Consider the following 20,950-nt stretch of genomic DNA (forward strand, 5'->3'; position numbering starts at 1 on the left):
CTCTAGTAGCGTGCCCTTCATAGCATCTGTTCTGATGCCCTGACTCTAGTAGCGTGCCCTTCATAGCATCTGTTCTGATGCCCTGACTCTAGTAGCGTGCCCGTCATAGCATCTGATCTGATGCCCTGACTCTAGTAGCGTGCCCTTCATAGCATCTGTTCTGATGCCCTGACTCTAGTAGCGTGCCCTTCATAGCATCTGTTCTGATGCCCTGACTCTAGTAGCGTGCCCTTCATAGCATCTGTTCTGATGCCCTGACTCTAGTAGCGTGCCCTTCACAGCATCTGTTCTGATGCCCTGACAACGCCTGAGCAGTGACATCCAGTGTATTATGATTGTAAGGTGAATGAGCTGATAAGTATGTACAAGAACTTTTTTACAGTGATAGACAAGGATGCACGGTGGCAGTATATACAGTGAAGGTGGAAGTGTATCTCTCCGGTGTGTCATGAAACAGCTTCAGACATCACTCAGTCTCGATCATTCAATACACAAGGGAACAGCAAAGGATTTCGGATTGAAAATCTGTCCCATTTTTGTTTAAAATGCATTATACTGCTCACCCAATGGCAAATATCAATTTTGGACACATTCCTGTTGTTAAAAATTAATAAATAACCAACAACAAAAATTGTCACCAGTTATGTACCTTAAGGAGGTAGAACAAATTCTCAAACAAAGCTTTCCACATGACAAGTAACACGATGGTTGGGGCTACATAACACAATACTTCTTAGTGTCTTCGTGGCCAGTTTCTTTACCCTGTTGATCCGAACCATTCAACCACTTACAGTTCTAATATCCAGCACATCAATCCCACTTCTCTCACAACTAGTAACCGTTAAGCATTTTGACATAAGGCCACTATAAAACTATAGCTTGTTTACCATTCAAACTGAGGTGGGAGATATCTCTTTGATTATCATCATTTAAAAACATGAATGTTTGTTTGTTCAATGCCCCAGTCAGCTCTATTCCAGCTATGTCATGGGAACTTGTGAAGAATCCAGTCAGGATCAGATACAACCACTGATTGATATCATGAGCCACATTCTGTGACATTGGGGTAGGATGACATGCAATCAAACAGTTAGTGAGCAAGTTTGATCTTACGCCGCTTTTACCAATATTCCAGCAATATCACAGGGGGGGGAGTGTCACCATACCTTGTACCCATGTCGGGAATCGAACCCAGCTTTGGCATGACGAGCGAACACTCTACCCACTAGGCTACCCGACCACCCCCACAATCAAACAAGTCCCCAATATGACAATCAGATTGGACCAGAACTTGGTTACTGGGGACCAACCCCACCATGGGGATGTGTATGGCTAATCATGAAGATCATATTACAGCAAGAAGGCCCTGTCCATACAGCTATCTTAGCGCTATGATGAACGTAACTCCCATCCCAAAAGACTCATGATGGCTAAGATTGCTCTGTTGAATGGGCCCCTTGCAAACCAGAAACTCTCTCAGCAATGGTAAAATAGTACAATGATAGCTTGACACAGGAGAGGGGGTGAGTAAAGATTTTGTCACGTCAGCAATATTGCAAGAACATAGTGATGATGCCGAAAACAGGTTTCATAAAACAGCAGAGAGTGACAGCAGCCGGGTGTGTGAGAGAGAGAGAGTGACAGCAGCCGGGTGTGTGAGAGAGAGAGTGAGTGAGTGAGTGAAATGTGTAGATTTGTTCAATCAGCAGTAAGTCAGTCCAATCCTGATTTCCCTCAGGGCAGGACACTAATTCTTGTTGGTGTCCATGGTGGTATAATTAAACTAATTAAATCCAAAAACTATTGATACGAATAATAAATCCAAGTTTGTCACCAGACAAAAACAAACATTATAACCAGCCTGAAAAAGAGTTCACAAAGCATGTCTCAAATAAACCACACCATGGTGAGAAACAGTAATCTGTTGATGGCCTTGTAATAACAAAATGGAGCGATTGCTATACCCCACACTCCCCATGCACTACTACCTCACACCTGAACCTATCAGAACATAACATGCAAAACTAGATAAACTCCACAAGACATACACTCTCTTTCACACACAATGAGAAGCAATAGCACTGCATCCTCCTGGCCTCGGTCAGGGGTACGTGTTGCTTCCCAGGCTCCTCGTCAGGCTCTCCAGGTGTACCTCCAGATTGGTCCTGCTGAACAATGGTGGTCGCGCCAGCTGATTGGCATGTTGTGCATGTCCCACCTGAGCACACCTGTCGTCATTACTTGCCTGATTACTGCCATACCTGTCAACAAAAACAGGCACTTTCATCATAGTCATCAATTTGGTGCTGTTGATTACCTTGTGAAAGGGCATGATTCATCATTCTATATTAATGAATTATGGGCAGGTGGCCTGCTACTGAATTAATTGTCTGTCTGTCTGTCTGTCTGTCCTTCCATCTGAAGAGCTAGGAATAAGAAAATACCTGAGACAATGACTTTTTTGACACCTTATTGTTTGTTTGTTGTTTTACGCCGCACTCAGCAATATTCTAGCTATATGACGGCGGTCTGTAAATAATGGAGTCTGGACCAGACAATCCAGTGATTGATATCATCCAGCATCGATCCACGCAATACGATGACATGCATAGACCAAGTCAGCGAGTCTGACCACCCAATCCCATTAGTCACCTCTTACGGCAAGCTGAATTGGCTTAAGGCCATTCTATTCTAACGTGGATCTTCACGGGTTATATGCCATCTGATGTCACATGCTCCATTTCCTCCGTTCAGGGAGGTGGTGAAAGGGGGTTTTACGTCGCGGCCAAGATCCTCTGTTCAGTGAGGTGGTGAAAGGGGGTTTAACGTCGCGGCCAAGATCCTCTGTTCAGTAGATTGCTAGGGTGGGTGAGGGAGGGGACAAGTATTTCAGTTACATCCCGGTGTGTTGACTTGATGTGGGGGGAATGTCCCCAGTGACGTAGGTCACCACTTTGGGGGGACCCACAAGCAGTGCTGACAAACCAAGAATTATAAGCAGGGGAAATCTGGGATTCTTACCCACAATCATAGGATTCTTGTGTGCCTACGGGATGCAACTTAAGAGACGAGGGAAGGTCATCTTGGAGTTAGTCCTGATTTTAGCCAAGCATTCATTTTAAATACCATACAAAATAGTGAAGTATTAACTAGCAGTGGTAGTTATATGTATACATATTTTCATTCTACTACATCCACTGCATCTTTCTCTTTGACCCCAGACTCATGCAAAAGTGCCTTTGAGCAGACCCAATCTGGAAATTGGCGCTATATAAATTTATTATTATTATTATTATTTTTATTTTTATTGTCTAAATCTATCAACGGGCTACTGAAGGATAGATGTCACATAGTCATTGATGATAATAATCAACTATTACACCCATGAGTTGGTCTTGATGCTGATACGGGGGAGCCTGTGGTGCTCAATTGGCTGTACAGACTTGCCTCCCTTTGACATGCCAGGAACCTAGGATTGTGGATTCACATCCTAGCTTTGCCCTGATAATGTTTTTAGGTCTGTCAGCACGATGTCTGTGAGTGTGGGTTTCACCAAAGTGCTATGCATTTTCACTTGATGTTCGTGCTATTATTTGCTGAGCTTACATGACAAAACAGAATTTTATTAGATTAGGGCTTTGGACAAGTGGCTAAAGTCTCAGGCTGCAGCAATAAACATTGTTTACTCTATTTACATTACACAGGGTTAACCAACGGCAGAATATCAGGTTCTTTCTCGTAAAAATTGCATGCAATCTCACTAACATATAAGAACGATTCAATAGATTCAATTTTTTTCACAAGATCAAACCTGCTGATCTCAACCCCAAAGTTTGGTCCAATTTTTTCTATCCACAACCGTATTATCCATTTGATTCTCTCAGACTGCCTCCCACGTGGAACTCCAATCTAGCCCTACAGAGTGCAGTGCTTGTGGCTAGCACAGACATGTTTGCTTGCTTGAATGAAAGATTCCAAAATGACGCCAGGCACTTGCCAAATGTGATAGTCTTGAAGGTAATGTCTAGGTTTCACCCACTTTGTGTAACAGCTCTTCACATTAGTCCAAAGACAGACTCACTGCTCCCCTGTTCTAAGAATAGCAAAGTGAATCTTTGCAATGTACCAATGGATGCTGGCCTCATGAAAGACGGGTCATCTTTAACATCGTAACCACCCTCCCACGCAGACAGGGACTAGCATCCTCTGCAGCAGGCAATAAAAACACTTGGCTCCATCCACATTTGCTATCTAGTTATGGAGACGAACACAAATACTGATACCAACTTAGGCCACTGGTATGAAGATTGATTTTATAATTGCACTTGTTTAAAAGCCTGTTACCATTTTGAGAGCTGCATATAGACAAAATGCATTAAAGTTAGACTAAAATGTCCAATTCACAGGGTTTTAGTGTGTGTTGGGGAATGTAACATTGTGGAACTTTATTCAATTAAGTGTGAGATATAGCATTTTTTAAATAACTTCAGCTTTCATGCTCTAAACAATTCACAGGAAATTGACCAAGATGAAAATAGGATTTCTTAGACAAAGCATTAGAATTTAGAATGTACCATGGTGATTGGATCTTCACGAACAATCAGCAAATCACTGGAATTTCCAAATAAACAGGTCTTTCCACATTACCCTTGGAAGACACACAGGAAGGCCTAATTGGACTGCCATACTTGTAGTGTAACCACTCCTTCTAATCACTAGTACTGTTTACATGCCAGCGAGGCTGAACAAGATACAAGCAGGACCACATTAATATAACATGCTACATTAACATCCGTCACGATGAACATGGTCCAACACAAGATACAAACAGGACTACATTAATATAACATGCTACATTAACATCCGTCACGATGAAGATGGTCCAACACAACATACAAACAGGACCAAATTAATATAACATGCTACATTAACATCCGTCACGATGAAGATGGTCCAACACAACATACAAACAGGACTACATTAATATAACATGCTACATTAACATCCGTCACGATGAACATGGTCCAACACAAGATACAAACAGGACTACATTAATATAACATGCTACATTAACATCCGTCACGATGAACATGGTCCAACACAACATACAAACAGGACTACATTAATATAACATGCTACATTAACATCCGTCACGATGAAGATGGTCCAACACAAGATACAAACAGGACTACATTAATATAACATGCTACATTAACATCCGTCACGATGAAGATGGTCCAACACAAGATACAAACAGGACTACATTAATATATCATGCTACATTAACATCCGTCACGATGAAGATGGTCCAACACAACATACAAACAGGACTACATTAATATAACATGCTACATTAACATCCGTCACGATGAACATGGTCCAACACAAGATACAAACAGGACTACATTAATATAACATGCTACATTAACATCCGTCACGATGAACATGGTCCAACACAAGATACAAACAGGACTACATTAATATAACATGCTACATTAACATCCGTCACAATGAACATGGTCCAACACAACATGGTTTAGCTTAATACAGCTTGGACGGGTTGTTTTAGAAATGTCATCTTCGTGTTTACATCTTACAAAAGAAAACAAGTAACAAATTCATCAATATAAAATCTGCTTGTACTTCTGTAAGCCAGGACAAATGTCATTTTTATAGTGCTAGCCCACTGAGATACCATGATGCAGTTTGACATGAATAATCACTCAGACACAGTATACTGACGCCGAGCTGGTCAGCCCTGGTTTTTATCCCCTTAATGTCAAGCTCCAGGCAGGGTAACAACAAGTACCATCTTTTAAAATGTTTTTGCTATGTCTAATTTGCTAAGTCCTGGGCATCAACCCCCGACCTTCCACATCCTGGGCAGCCACCCCATCCACTTGACCACGGTCACAATTCAGCCCCAAGTCTGCTGCAAATGCCAGTAAATATTCCAACACTGGAATTACAAATTTTTCAACTCATGCTCCATAGTAATACCTAATGATATGGCTTTGTAGAGTTGACTTGTGTTTTGTTTGTTCAAACTAGTATTTTGATTGTTTGTCTGCTTGGTGTTTAACGCCACACTAAGCAATATTCCAGCTTTATGACGCTGGTCTGAAAATAATCGACCAGACAATCCCGTGATTGACATCCACGCAATTCGAATACGATGACATGCATCAACCAAGTCAGAGAGCCTGACCACCCGATCCTGTTAGTCGCCTCTTACAACATGCTTAGTCACATTTAACGGCAAGCATGGGTCACTCAATAGTTGTCATCTTCACTGCCAACATATCTAATAGTTGTGAGGTAAACACTATCCTTAGCACTAATGCAGCTGCGCATGTGCAAGGCACAATAACATCACTTCTTTCCTCCAAAAGCCCTCATCATATATTGGGGAGGTGGGAGGGACTAATTCCTGATGTGATAGACTTAGTAATCTTAGAATTATTTCTGATGTTCCCTCTGGGATGTTGCTCGTCACTTCCCGTGGCCTGTCCAATGTTACATTCCATACCAATGTGTAGAAACTTTATATCACCTTGTGCTAGCCAGACGTTAGCCAGCGATCTGCCCATACCTGACGTCAGTAGAAAAAAACTCAAAGGCCAAGTCTCCTTGTGTTGTTGTGGAATCATCAGCCCAACCTTCCCAGAAGAAAAGGGATGGCAGGGTGAGGAAATATGAGAGGTATACCAGGTTACCATCACCTAGGCTCCCACACCAGGTCTGTGTAGAGGTCGTGTTGTGGGGAAGGAAATATGAGAGGTATACTAGGTTAACACCAGCTAGGCTCCCACACCAGGTCTGTGTAGAGGTCTGTGTTCTGCTTAATCTGGGATTTGTCCTGATTGTCCTTGACGTAGAGATGTAGTCTTACTAACTATAGATGGGTAAACCTAATGTCAGGGGTGTTAATCTCAGTAAAAGCCATGGAGCGATTGATATGCTGATTTGGAGAATGTTGATCTGAAACCTCTGCCCGTTGACCGCAAATCATCGAAAGGGATCCGCCTCTGTGGATGCCTCTGCCTCTGCCTCGTGGCGTGAAGTACTGATGGCTCTTGATTAAGGTGGCCTCGGATCATGAAGATCTACCTTTCCCAGCTGGGGAACGTGAGGAGTCACGCCCCAATGTCACCTGTCTTCCCTTGTGAGGATCTCGCTGAACTTCATAATCAGCAGTGAGTTTCTGCATCCTGAAGCATCCGATGGTGGAGTTCTGGAACATCTGGGTGGCAGACGGGGAAATCTCTTCCAGTATGGAGTCCAGTCTGCTGTTGAAGAACTGTCGGGCTGTGCTGGGCTGTGACAGCATTCTCTTCCATAGCAGCTCACGAATATTCGGTAATAGGAATAATCTGCTGTTTGAGATGGTTGTGCTATGTGAGAAGAAACTGGGCACTTGAGATGATTGGAGATCCTCTGGCATCTTGAGGACATGGTCTAAAGGGCTGTGGATGAAACCCAACTGTCTCGGGCTCACGTTGACTCCAAGGTCCAAGGGTTGACATGCATGCTGATCCATGGGGTAGATGACATGTCTGATACCGGCAGCAAACCAAGCCATGTAGCTACTGTTGGTGCTTGTTAACAGCATCAAGGCCCTGGAATGTTGCAATCTCCACTTGCATCATGGGAGACAGCACACTCATAGTGTCATGATAGTCTTAGTCGATGGCGGGATGGGACTTGTCAGCGTTCTTGCTGTTCAGAAGAAGGCTGAATCTATTGCTGGCGTTGGAAGCGTTCAGTGACATAAGCCTCTTAATGATGTTCTCAGTATAGGACAGGAAAGACTGTGTGTTGAACTTCTCTGACTAATTTACTGGTTCTTCATAACCCACACTCTCTATCCATGATTTGGTTGACTTCTCCTCCTTGTTGGTAAGGTGCAATATAATTCTTGTATAATATATTTGACTGTATAAGGTCTTTGAAAAGCATTTAGAATTTATACACATGAGGAAGAGAATTTATGGATGTCAACTTCTTTATTTTGAGTAACACAACTTTTCAGAGTATATGCTTACTCCTTCATCAGGTGAATTTTTTTTTTTTTCTAGTTTCTTTTCTCTCTCTTTTTCATTAACAGGATAGTCAAATACCTGGCACACTAATGAATATAGCCACCAGTGTCAAGTATGACAAAATGGATGAAAATATTTACCTTTTTACTACTAATTTTCACTACTAATTAGTGTTTGGTGTAACAGCCATTAAAGTATACATTTAAGGTATGAATCTATATTTTTTACTTCGTGTGCAACTGTGATTGATACTTGTATCAGGAAGTAAAATATCGCAATCCAACAATGCATCAGTGTATCATCCCAGCACTATTGGGGACACAAAGCAAAGGCTTCACACATTGTACCCACGCTGGGGTTGCAATCAGATCCTGGACGGGCTTACATAACAGCCAAAACGTTCTAACTACACCTTCATCAACACACGAAGATGAATGTGTTTGCTGCCTAAAGTAATTACAACCATATATACACGTTTTGAGAAACGAACACTGGAGTAACTGGATGGGAAAGACCAAACATTTGTCCAGTCAGTTGCTAAGTAGTCTGATATACATTGATAATGTAAATAAAAGTCCACTTCCTTGTGTGTGTGTGTGTGTGTGTGTGTGTGTGTTTTTGTGTGTGTGTGTGCCTCTAAATAATCAAATCTGGACAAGACAATACACGGGTTATGGCTGGTTGGTTGGTATGTTGTTTAATGCCGCACTCAGCAATATTCCAGCTATATGACGGCGGTCTGTAAAATAATCGAGTCTGGACCAGACAATCCAGTGATTAATATCATGAGCATCGATCCATGCAATTGGGACCGATGACATGTATAAACCAAGTCAGCGAGCCTGACCACCCGATCCCGTTAGTCGCCTTTTACGACAAGCATAGTCGCCTTTTTACGGCAAACATGGGTTGCTGAAGACCTATTTTACCCCAGATCTTCACTGGTCTCATGGGTTATGAGCAATGACCCATGCTGTTGGTGTACAATGACACGCTGTCAACCAAGTGACCGAGTCTGACCGCCTGCTCACCACAAACAGCTGCAAGATGCTGATGTCGAGTATGCAACAATCTTTCACTCACTGACCACCAGATCCATTAACTGACCACTGATGACCACAGGTGGCAGGGGACCTATTCTCACCACTGATGACTACAGATGGCAGGGGACCTATTCTCACCACTGATGATCACAGGTGGCAGGGGACCTATTCTCACCACTGATGACCACAGGTGGCAGGGGACCTATTCTCACCACTGATGATCACAGGTGGCAGGGGACCTATTCTCACCGCTGATGATCACAGATGGCAGGGGACCTATTCTCACCACTGATGATCACAGGTGGCAGGGGACCTATTCTCACCACTGATGATCACAGGTGGCAGGGGACCTATTCTCACCGCTGATGATCACAGGTGGCAGGGGACCTATTCTCACCACTGATGATCACGGGTGGCAGGGGACCTATTCTCACCGCTGATGATCACAGGTGGCAGGGGACCTATTCTCACCACTGATGACCACAGGTGGCAGGGGACCTATTCTCACCACTGATGACCACAGGTGGCAGGGGACCTATTCTCACCACTGATGACCACAGGTGGCAGGGGACCTATTCTCACCACTGATGATCACAGGTGGCAGGGGACCTATTCTCACCGCTGATGATCACTGATGACCACAGGTGGCAGGGGACCTATTCTCACCGCTGATGATCACAGGTGGCAGGGGACCTATTCTCACCGCTGATGATCACAGATGGCAGGGGACCTATTCTCACCGCTGATGACCACAGGTGGCAGGGGACCTATTCTCACCACTGATGATCACAGGTGGCAGGGGACCTATTCTCACCACTGATGATCACAGGTGGCAGGGGACCTATTCTTACCACTGATGACCACAGATGGCAGGGGACCTATTCTCACCACTGATGATCACAGGTGGCAGGGGACCTATTCTCACCACTGATGATCACAGGTGGCAGGGGACCTATTCTCACCACTGATGATCACAGGTGGCAGGGGACCTATTCTCACCACTGATGATCACAGGTGGCAGGGGACCTATTCTCACCACTGATGACCACAGGTGGCAGGGGACCTATTCTCACCACTGATGACCACAGGTGGCAGGGGACCTATTCTCACCACTGATGATCACAGGTGGCAGGGGACCTATTCTCACCACTGATGATCACAGGTGGCAGGGGACCTATTCTCACCACTGATGACCACAGGTGGCAGGGGACCTATTCTCACCACTGATGACCACAGGTGGCAGGGGACATGATAACCACAGGTGGCAGGGGACCTTTTCTCACCACTGACCACAGATGGCAGGGGACCTATTCTCACCACTGATGATCACAGGTGGCAGGGGACATATTCTCACCACTGATGATCACAGGTGGCAGGGGACCTATTCTCACCACTGATGACCACAGGTGGCAGGGGACCTGATAACCACAGGTGGCAGGGGACCTATTCTCACCACTGACCACAGATGGCAGGGGACCTATTCTCACCACTGATGATCACAGGTGGCAGGGGACCTATTCTCACCGCTGATGATCACAGGTGGCAGGGGACATATTCTCACCACTGATGATCACAGGTGGCAGGGGACCTGATGACCACAGGTGGCAGGGGACCTATTCTCACCACTGACCACAGATGGCAGGGGACCTATTCTCACCACTAGAAACTGACTAGTTCACAAGAAACATTACTCCTTCAAGTACTTTCTGGATTAAAGGATCATTTCACCCACAGAAAACCAAAGAATTTTAATAATCTTTGGACATGAATCAACTGAATCAAAGAGGTCGTGACAGCATACGGAGTGCCAAAAACGATGCACATACAGCAACTTCAGGTCACTATTCCGAAGCCAAAATCTAGGACTTCTTTTGATGAAGTAAGCATAGCTGAAGACAGCCCATGTGTAAAGACTCCATCTACTGAAAAGGGTGTTTGGGCCAGCAGACTCCCAGTCTGTGGCACAACTGATGTTCTGACAAAAAGCTTTCACTTTTATCATTTCCAAAGACAAAAGTGAAGAACAGCAACAATGAGTGACGGCCACTGGCATCATGTACATTTGGCTGAGATGACTGACACACCACTGACAAATATTTCTGGTCGCTTACCTTCACTTGACTGTCTACAGCCCCAGAGAACACCCTTCCCTTGGAGATGGCTAGACAGGCCACACTGCCCTGGTGTCTGACCAGTGTCTGAGTACAGATCATGTTCTCCATACTCCATACCTGAAACACAGAACACAAGAAGTGACATGACAATACACACTGCCCTGGTGTCTGACTAGTGTCTGAGTACAGATCATGTACTCCATGCCTGAAACACAGAACACAAGAAGTGACACGACAATACACACTGCCCTGGTGTCTGACTAGTGTCTGAGTACAGATCATGTTCTCCATACTCCATACCTGAAACACAGAACACAAGAAGTGACACGACAATACACACTGCCCTGGTGTCTGACTAGTGTCTGAGTACAGATCATGTTCTCCATACTCCATACCTGAAACACAGAACATATATGCTATGCAACACAATTACAGATTCCCTGTTATGATTGGATGTATGTAAAACGTTTAAAAAATGTGTTAGTAAAAATATTTCTCAAGTGAAAATGGACAAGAAGACAGTTGAGAAAAAAATACACAAAGACAGTAGTTGTCATGAAAGGAATGTTTGCAAGCTGATCACACCATTTTCCAAGAGAACAAATTGAAGATGCAAGCTCATTTCAAAACTTTCTTCTATGGGTGGAGCCAATCAACTTGCAGTAACTCTAATCCTTACAAGGTAGGTAGTCTGAGGCTTAGTCTCTGAAAATATATAATTTCGGTCCAGGTTCTAACACTTGCACTTACTTGAAAACGGGTTAATTCTTTATTTCAGTATAAAGGCCATAGGCCCACGTACAAATACTCATTGAAAAATACAGTATGAGGCAGATGACAGAGGGTGTTAAGTGACAGTATTTCGGATTGCAAGTGCTTCCAGTATATACTTAACACAATTAGTTACAATACTAGTGCGGTTACAAGATAATAGTGTAATATATTTAAATAAAGTAGGATTGGAAGAGTAATAAATAGGTAAATACTTATTTCTTAAATATTTGTAACATGGGCAGACAAGCATAAAATGAAACTCATCTTCAATTTCCTGTAAATTACAAAATCTGCACTGCCTATTACAGTACTCTATACCGCATCTTCTACCTAAATTTACCATCAATGGCAACTCGCCAACTCTTAACAAACAAAACATACGTCTATAATGACGGCTTGTGATTTCACAGAGATACTTTTCAACTGTTAGCAATGACTTATATTCCTTATACATTGATAATTTACGTCCTGTTGGTTAGTCTTTTAGCGTTTGAATAAATGCATTAATAAAGAGGGTCTCATTACCAACTTCCTGCGAAATCCACACGTGGCCAAATCCATAACTGCATAATAATCTTTTGACACAAGTTGCCCATGTATTGCGATTTAACTTCATCTAAAAATTTCAGTATTAAATAACATTGCTTAGGGTATCTATAACTGGGTAAAGATAACAATTTCAACCAATATTTAATACATCTCTTGTGATAATCAATAAATAATCCATATCTACCACATTCGCCACGGTCAGCAACATTTGTAACATGACTTCAAGCGGGTTAGAACCTACACGGAAACATCGCTCCTAATAGTAATAAAGAAGTTGTTCATCCATATAAATCTTTTCCTTACTTATCAAACTAATTTGTTTGATATTTTAAGAAAGTGAAGGATTTCCTGTGTGAGGTTAAGCTGTGAGAACAACTAAGATCACTGCAATTAGTTTCTTGATTTAGAGAGGGAATTTTCTCCAAAAGATTAACTTCACTGTCAATTTTTCAGTCAACATTAAAAAAAAGGGCTTATCCCTGATTTGGAACCAGAGGCAGTACAACCAGAAGGACTGTAATTCTTGGTCTTTACATCTTCAATATCAGGGCATTGTGGAAATAACTAACTTATGTCAATCCTCCATTATTCTTTGTCAGCTACAACAAACAGGTAAGCACTGTATGCTAGATATACCAATCACCGACATGTGCTTCACTATCATAGTCCTATGCCTTTAACTATCCCCTACAGTCAACTGGAGTGACAGGTGAGGTGAGGTGAATTTGGGTATAACGTCGCGTCCAAGATTATTGCACTTATATAGCGACATGTGTGTGGCTGCTTGTACTAGTCCGGACTCAGATGCCGATTCATAGTGCTAGCTTACTGAGATACCATGCCACAGTTTAACATGAATACCCCACTCAGACACAGTATACTGACTCCGAGCCGACCAGTCCTTGTTTTAGTCCCTTAATGCCGAGCGCCAGACAGGGTAACAACAAGTACCATCTTTTAACGTCTTTTGGTATGACGTGGCCGGGTATTGAACCCCAGACCTTCCACTCTCCGAGCAGACGCTCTACCACTAGACCACAGAGGCAGTCGCCATGATAAGCCACACACGCGGTCTCCTGTCTATCACTGTATTGCAGTTCTTGGACAAATCAGATTAAAATTGGATTAATCACGGGAACAAGGACATCATTGTAAAGCCAAGTATACATCTATTATTGTTTTCCACGTTTGCAAAAGATGAAAATAAGAAATTAATTTCCTATAAAACTATCCAAATAGCTATCTGTCATGGTAACCTCAAATCCTAGCTTATTGGTTTGAAAAATTGTATAAAAAATGTAATCATCAGAAACACACAGGCAAAATGGCTGTCTACCAGGGTCAGCCCTGTTGCATTGACTACTGTAATGTACCTAATGCAAGCACAACCCAAAGGGAGGTTGGGGCGCGGTGGGGTAGCCTAGGGGTTAAAGTGTTTGCTCTTCACGCCGAAGACCCGGGTTCGACTCCCCCCATGGACACAATGTGTGAAGCCCATTTCTGGTGTCCCCCACCGTGATATTGCTGGAATATTGCTAAAAGCGGCGTAAAACCATACTCGCTCAGAAACTGAGGGTAAAATCTGAGTGACCCTTGTTCTGATGGATGAAGAGATGAATTTATATCTGATCACTTTTCACGGACATCAGTGTCAGGTTTGTGTCACACATAGAAGCAAAGGCATTTATCACACAACAACAAAATCCAATAAACAATGTAATGTAGCCAGGTTCTCATACTTTTTTTAGGTAGAGTCCTGTCCGGGATTCGAATCCCAACTTCCAGAGTGATCAGGTAATCGCCAGGACACAAAGTCAGTGATCTAACCCACTCAGCCACCGAGGCTTCCACTAAGAAATGCCTACCATACTATTCAGTTTAGTAGTGAATACATATCCATGCAGTCTTGACATTGTGTCAAGCAGACACCCTTTACAAGAAGCGACAATAATTATACCGGTACTATAAGCCAAAGTCCTTCAAAGTATCAATATATGTCACACTGCTTACATTCGAAAGACCCCCATGAAGGTCTTCAGCAACCAATGCTTGTTGTAAGAGGCGACTAACAGGATCGGGTTATCATGCTCGCTGACTTGGTTGATGCAGGTCATCATATCCCAATAATGTAGATCGATGCTCATGATGTCAATCACTTTATTGACTTGATTATTTATCTTTCTTTGAAATGTTAGTGTTTGGGCCCCTATGTTGCTGTCTAAGAGTCCGGAGTTTTTTTTTAAGATTTGGGCTTGAAGTATTGCATTAACTGACAAAGAAAATAATTCTTGTCACATATCTTAATCAATGAAATATCAAATAAATTAGAAGTATCTATGACGTTGAATATCATATTGCACGTAGAAATAACGACTTCTCTGCCTTTAATAGAAAATGGGCTTTGTTTACTCAAACTGCAAAATAACTTATTCACTTGATGTTTGCAACATAATTTGATGTACCATAAATACCGCATCTTCTTAATTGTATACATAAATATGCCTTCATCTGTACCATGATGTGGATTATGCCCTAGGCCTCCTCTGTACCATATCCTTTTGAGAAGTACCTGTATTCATAAAGCTGTATTGCTTTTCGAGTGCATATGTATCCTGTGTATAGACTGAATAAAAATCTAAAAAAAAAAAAATATCAAATAAATTTGTATGTTTTTTCATTTGGTTAATGGTGACAAATAAAGTGACAATTGCTACACCAGAATACAGTGTCACCTTAAATGGGGGATTTCGCGTAAACAGGCATAAACTTTTCAACCCTGGCTTCAAAACAACTTGAATCAATCAAATTAAATGTAATAACTACACCCATGGGTGATAATCCCTCCAGTCTGCTAATTACTTGACAACTAATGACACATCTCCGTGACATCATGAACTTGTCCTGACAATGACCACCCCTCCTCCTGTCAATCAAAGTCCTCATCTACCGTCTCCCTGATAACTAACAACACACAATACCAACCACAGTCAGCAATACATGATCAATAATACAAACCCGCCCACCTCCGCCAATCCATGACTTTCTAACTACTATGTACCTGACAACTACTAATACATGTAACATCAAACCTGAGATGATCACTGCAATGAACCCTCCCCCCCCCCCCCCTATTGCCAATCAATGAACGGCGCTACCGTATACCTGACCACTGATAACACTTCAACTGGCTTGAAACAGCGTGTCTGTGGTCATGTGTTCCTGGGGGTATTTAAGGGCTCTGTGGAGGGTCGGAAAGGAGAGCGAGGGTCAGGACACGACGGACAGGTTGACATATCCGGAAAGGAAGGAAAAGGACCGTTGGAATTCCGGATATGATGAGGATATCTTCGCTTCAACTGTCACTAATTGTTCTCGTGTGTATTATTGTGTCTTTGCATGGTAAGTACAAGCTTTGTAACCTTCATGATCAATACTGTCAATAGAAAGGCAAAAATACAAAAAGAAATGTGAAAGAAAGATGTTGTAAAAAGATTTTAGAACACATGAGGATTACTTAATCAGAAGTTCAAATAACTATGAGCAGTCTTAAATCTATAGTTTTCAGAATCACTTTCAAGCTGTCCTTAGTCATTAAGAAGCATGTATCTATTGTCAAATTCTAACAGGCAAATGACACTGCAAAACCTAACTAGAACTCCCACAAAAATGATTTTACTTATCATTCAGCAAGTGGTACAATCCGAGTGTAACCAGTCTCCACCATGGGGTTGAGCTACCTTAAACTGATACCTTGGTCAACTTTTAGAACATAATTTACATGAAAAGCAAGCTTCTTCAAGTGGCATGTACCGGGTCATACTGATTCAAGAATGAAATATGTCATAGTGTTAGTTTAATGTTTGTGTAAAATGATGTTCAAGCAGTACCTCCCTTTATACTGAATTGTATTATGAGATTTACATCTCGCAAACTGTCACTGCCTGGAAACAAGGAGATTATTACAAAGGATAATTAAAGTTTGCTTACTCCGACAGAACTTTTCGGTGTTCAAAAGTTCAACTCCGTAATTCCTCAAGATGCACACCCTATCCCCACAGAAACATAACACTGACATCTTCAAAGTGATTGTTATGTGTAGTGACGCTTACTTCACATTGAGTGGTAGCATGGTTGCTATTATTTATTGAATTGAACTGCAAAGATGATATTTGTCATTTTGAAATTTTCCAGAACTGTTAAACCCAAGCCCCAAACCTTAAGAAAGTGAGATTTTTTCTACTCCTAAAATAGTTAAGCCGGAACATTGCTTATCTCTAAACACAAGAATCTTTAAAACAGCAAGGAGGCCCAAAGGATGAATCTTTGAAGGCAAGCAAGATCAATGCCGTTAATCTGCGAGACAGCTGGCTCCTGAGCCGAGCCAACCTGATGCATCTCACCAGTCAGAGCGTGCATGCTGAGCAATGTCTAAATTGTAGGAATAGTCATTACTGCTGCAGTAAAGATCCTTTCACTCGGGGACAAACTCAAGTTTTTACAGGCTATCAACATAAAACATCTATCAAAATTTAAAAAAAATCAAATTAAAAGCTGATGAGTCACACAAACTATCCACACTTTCAAACTTTTCATTCAATTCATCAATCATTTCTCAGTGGTATGTAAGACAATATAAATATACATATGTGACCGACTGTGACAATACTTGTCTCTCTGATCTGTCCAAAATCAATTCCTTAATTGCAATGAACCGGACTGCTAAAGTTGGCAAATTGACATGAAAGTGGTGTCCATATCATGGAATTGACATGAAAGTGGTGTCCATATCACGTAATTGACATGCAAGCAGTGTGTGCATCACGTAATTGATATAATTTCTGCTGTGACGGCATATCACTTCCGGCTTACAACTGCAGTAACCAGGCCAACCCGACAGATTCAGTTCTTGGAATCGTTCTTTCCCCCTCCGACACAGAAAATGATCATTCATTAGGAACTATTTATTCCATCTCCCAGATCCCAACTTGATAAAATAGAGATGCCTTATTGATCCAAGCTCTTGCTCCTCAAAGATCTGTTCAATCCAAGAAATGAGTCAAATGTAACAGTAAAACTTCTGATGCTCCTGTGGGAATATTGTTAAAATGATGAAAAGTTTGTCCACTCACTATCTCACTCACTATCTCACTCACTCACATACTATCTCACTCACTCGCTCACTCACTATCTCTCTCACTCACTCACTATCTCACTCACTATCTCTCTCACTCACTCACTCACTCACTCACTATCTCACTCACTATCTCACTCACTCACTATCTCTCACTCACTCACTCACTATCTCTCACTCACTCACTATCTCACTCACTCACTCACTATCTCTCTCACTCAATCACTCACTCACTATCTCTCTCACTCACTCACTATCTCACTCACTCACTCACTCACTATCTCACTCACTCACTATCTCACTCACTCACTATCTCGCTCACTCACTCACTATCTCGCTCACTCACTCACTCACTCCAACTTTTGACATGGTGCAAATTCAGTATAATGGGGTGTTATTTGGGTAAACATAATTTTCCTCCCCTGCCTGTACAGTACCAGTGCAACTTCCTGAAAACATCCGGCTGCATCAACTACATCAAGAATAATTAAGAAAAGAACAAACTTCAGCAGCTTTCTGTTTGTCACTCACAAACAACATTCTGTCCACTGGTCTGGTACTACATTGTTCCAAATATATGAGTCGGTCATAAAGTGTTCATTTAAATATCCAACCTTTACAAGCCTGGATAGATAAAGGAATTTTTTCATGGCAATCTTTACGAGTCATTGAGTCAGTGTTCCTTTAAATAGTCAATCTATAGGAGTAGGTGTTAATAGTTCTTTATACACTGTTTACAAATCGGTGATAACACGTCTTGATCGTGTCAAATTATGAAACATGGTTTCAGATTACTTCATGAAACATCGAAGGTCATGCAGTCAGTTAAAGGGCAAGAAAAGTGAAAAAAAGAATTGTGATTTTGTTCTGAATATCAATTGTCCCAGATATAATAAGTCAATTCCTGAGAGAAAAAACAAAATAATATTCGTAGAAAGTATTTCAATGTCCAAGTAAAAGTGATGAAATCACACACTCAGTGATCAGATTCCCAAACAAAACAATTTGGGGGCGTGGCCTAAAGCTATGAGTGCAACAGTGCAGCGATGCACGACAAATGTTCTCACTGGCTGATAACAATAGGTGGGGGACAAGTAGGAAGACTCCCAATAAACTACCAGGCAAACAGGGCGCCGGCCTAATCATTAAAATTGTGCAGAGCATCGAGTAGCAGGAACCTCTTTTACTGTATTTTCTTGAGTATAGTACGCACCCAATTATCATGCGTACCCAAGTATAATGCACACCCTCCTCTAGCGGATCCAGTATTTTGGAGAAAAAAAATGAATTTTATGCGCAGAAAAAAATTACACCGTGACCCTTCAGCAAATTCTGGTAAACAAACGGGTGATAAGAAACTTGGTCAGTACAAACTTGAAATTTGAGATTTTAAAATCACCAGACATGTTGATTTACCGTTCAAATTGTATTTTCTGTTCTGCTAGGCATTGTTTTACATGCAGGGATTAAGTTTACCTTGTGTATTTTCTCATAAACTAAGCCGGAAACAGCTATCAGCTGTAGACATGTTTTCTTGGAATCAATCGATGATTCGGTTAAAACTTACCCAATGATATAACTTTAAAGGATTTTGATGCAGGGATTGGGATTTTTTTTATCTGAAACTATATTTTATCAAGAATAATATATTCCAATATCTTGTTATTTTAGTTGTAGCTTTAACCAAAAAAATCTAAAATAATAACCCTAAGCGTAGCATTTCGGTGCAGCTGATCGTTATTGCCGGTTATTTTTTTTCACATGTAACAATTTCACCAGTCACCGTCGAGGCTTCAGCGCACGTGGTCACGAGAACTAAATGTTGACATAGGTATAGGTACATAAATCTGACTCCAGTGGAAGTGGTCCAGAACCATCATTACCTATACTACTAATCGTCAAACTACAACAGATATGACATTTAACAAGTCAAAGTATGGCATTTATGACATAAGAAACCACTCTCTGTCAACTAAAGTTTGTTTCAAGGCGTTTATAGCGGTAATCTGACCTTGGTTGCTGTTTATAACAGTAAGTTGTGAGATCTTCCGATCACTTCACACGATTTCGCCGAAATTAATTAAGACAATATTAAAAGAAATTTTGAATATAATTATTGTATTAAGTTTCAAACGTAAACCCAGATATACAATGAACACTTTTTATAACCAGACATGAAGTTACATGATTAATTTGAGTACTTCAGTATGCATTTGTTGACATGGTATTCCAGTGTTACGTGCTCATGGTAGTGTCTTTGTGTTGGGGGAAAGAAACATCAAAACTCATTATGGTGTGTATAATTCACACCCCCTTCTACACAGCTGTGTTTCTTAGGAAAAAAAACTGTGCACTATACTTTAGAAAATAGAGTTACATCCAGGAAGGGGAATCCCCTTACTGGAGGATACTTTTCCTTTGGCAATATCACGGCGGGGGCCACCAGAAAAGGGCTTCACACATTGTACTCATGTCAGGAATCGAACTCGGGTCTAAGCTTGACAGGCAAATGCTTTAACCACTAGGCTACCCGACCTCCCCCTTTAGCGAAGGTATGCACACAAAACACATGGTGACTCCAGTTATTCAGAATCTTCAAGTCAAACTCTATGTAGTAACATCTAATACAAACAAGAGTCATCAGAAGATGTTCCCCCATTCTGGTGCAATTCAGAAATGGAGTTTGGCTACTTATTCCCCCTGTGGGTGCATTGCTATTGGATACCTTCATTTCAATGAAAAAATAAAGCTGTTCAGTATTTTCTAATATCCCAAATCATCAAAAGGCAGTAGTTCACCACTAGACTGATCTGTACAGGAAGTTTCATCTTAAAATGTTCAACAGTTTTGGGGTTCTGCTCCAGATATGAGCACTGCCCTGGTTTTCAGTACAAGTCCAATATGTTGCCATAAAAAGATTAAAAAAAGATTAAAAAAAATATTTAAAAAAACAAAATCCCAAATCACCAAAAGGCTCCAGTTCACCACTAGACTGATCTGTATAGGCAAGTTTCAACAATAAATATTCATCGGTTTAGGACTTAAGCTCGGGAAATGGAAAACGGACAGCGGATGGACAGACATGCTGATCTCTATGTACCCCCGTTTTGATAAATGTTAATCTATATAGAATTTTTCTATGTACACCATTATTATGTTTAAAATGTTGAATCTGTGTACAAAACACGATTATATTTGCATCCCTCGTACCCCACTGCTGAGTCCTTGGTACAGCAGCCTCCAGTCATCAAGTCACAGAGCCTGTTCACCATCTTTGAGTCAGCTACGATGACAAGC

At 41.6% G+C, this 20,950-nt stretch overlaps 1 protein-coding gene across 2 annotated transcripts in view; it reads right to left on the minus strand.

The window, feature by feature from the left end:
* Positions 1 to 548: 548 nt before the first annotated feature.
* LOC124114026 (E3 ubiquitin-protein ligase TRAF7-like) overlaps positions 549 to 20,950 on the minus strand; it is a 173,285-nt gene continuing 152,883 nt past the window's right edge. The window contains exons 20-21 of one of the 2 annotated variants that reach the window (XM_046474561.2): positions 11,197 to 11,316; positions 549 to 2,261 (exon numbers count right to left, since the gene is read on the minus strand). In XM_046474561.2, the coding sequence (XP_046330517.1) occupies positions 2,250 to 2,261; positions 11,197 to 11,316 (132 nt within the window). In that variant the 3' untranslated portion in view covers positions 549 to 2,249. Of the gene's footprint in view, positions 2,262 to 11,196; positions 11,317 to 11,338; positions 11,595 to 20,950 lie in introns of those variants that run through there. The other variant, XM_048386930.1, reaches the window with a different exon arrangement.

This window comes from Haliotis rufescens, unplaced genomic scaffold (assembly GCF_023055435.1).
Source record: "Haliotis rufescens isolate VD_foot unplaced genomic scaffold, xgHalRufe1.0.p SCAF_62, whole genome shotgun sequence".
Lineage (NCBI taxonomy): Eukaryota > Metazoa > Mollusca > Gastropoda > Lepetellida > Haliotidae > Haliotis > Haliotis rufescens.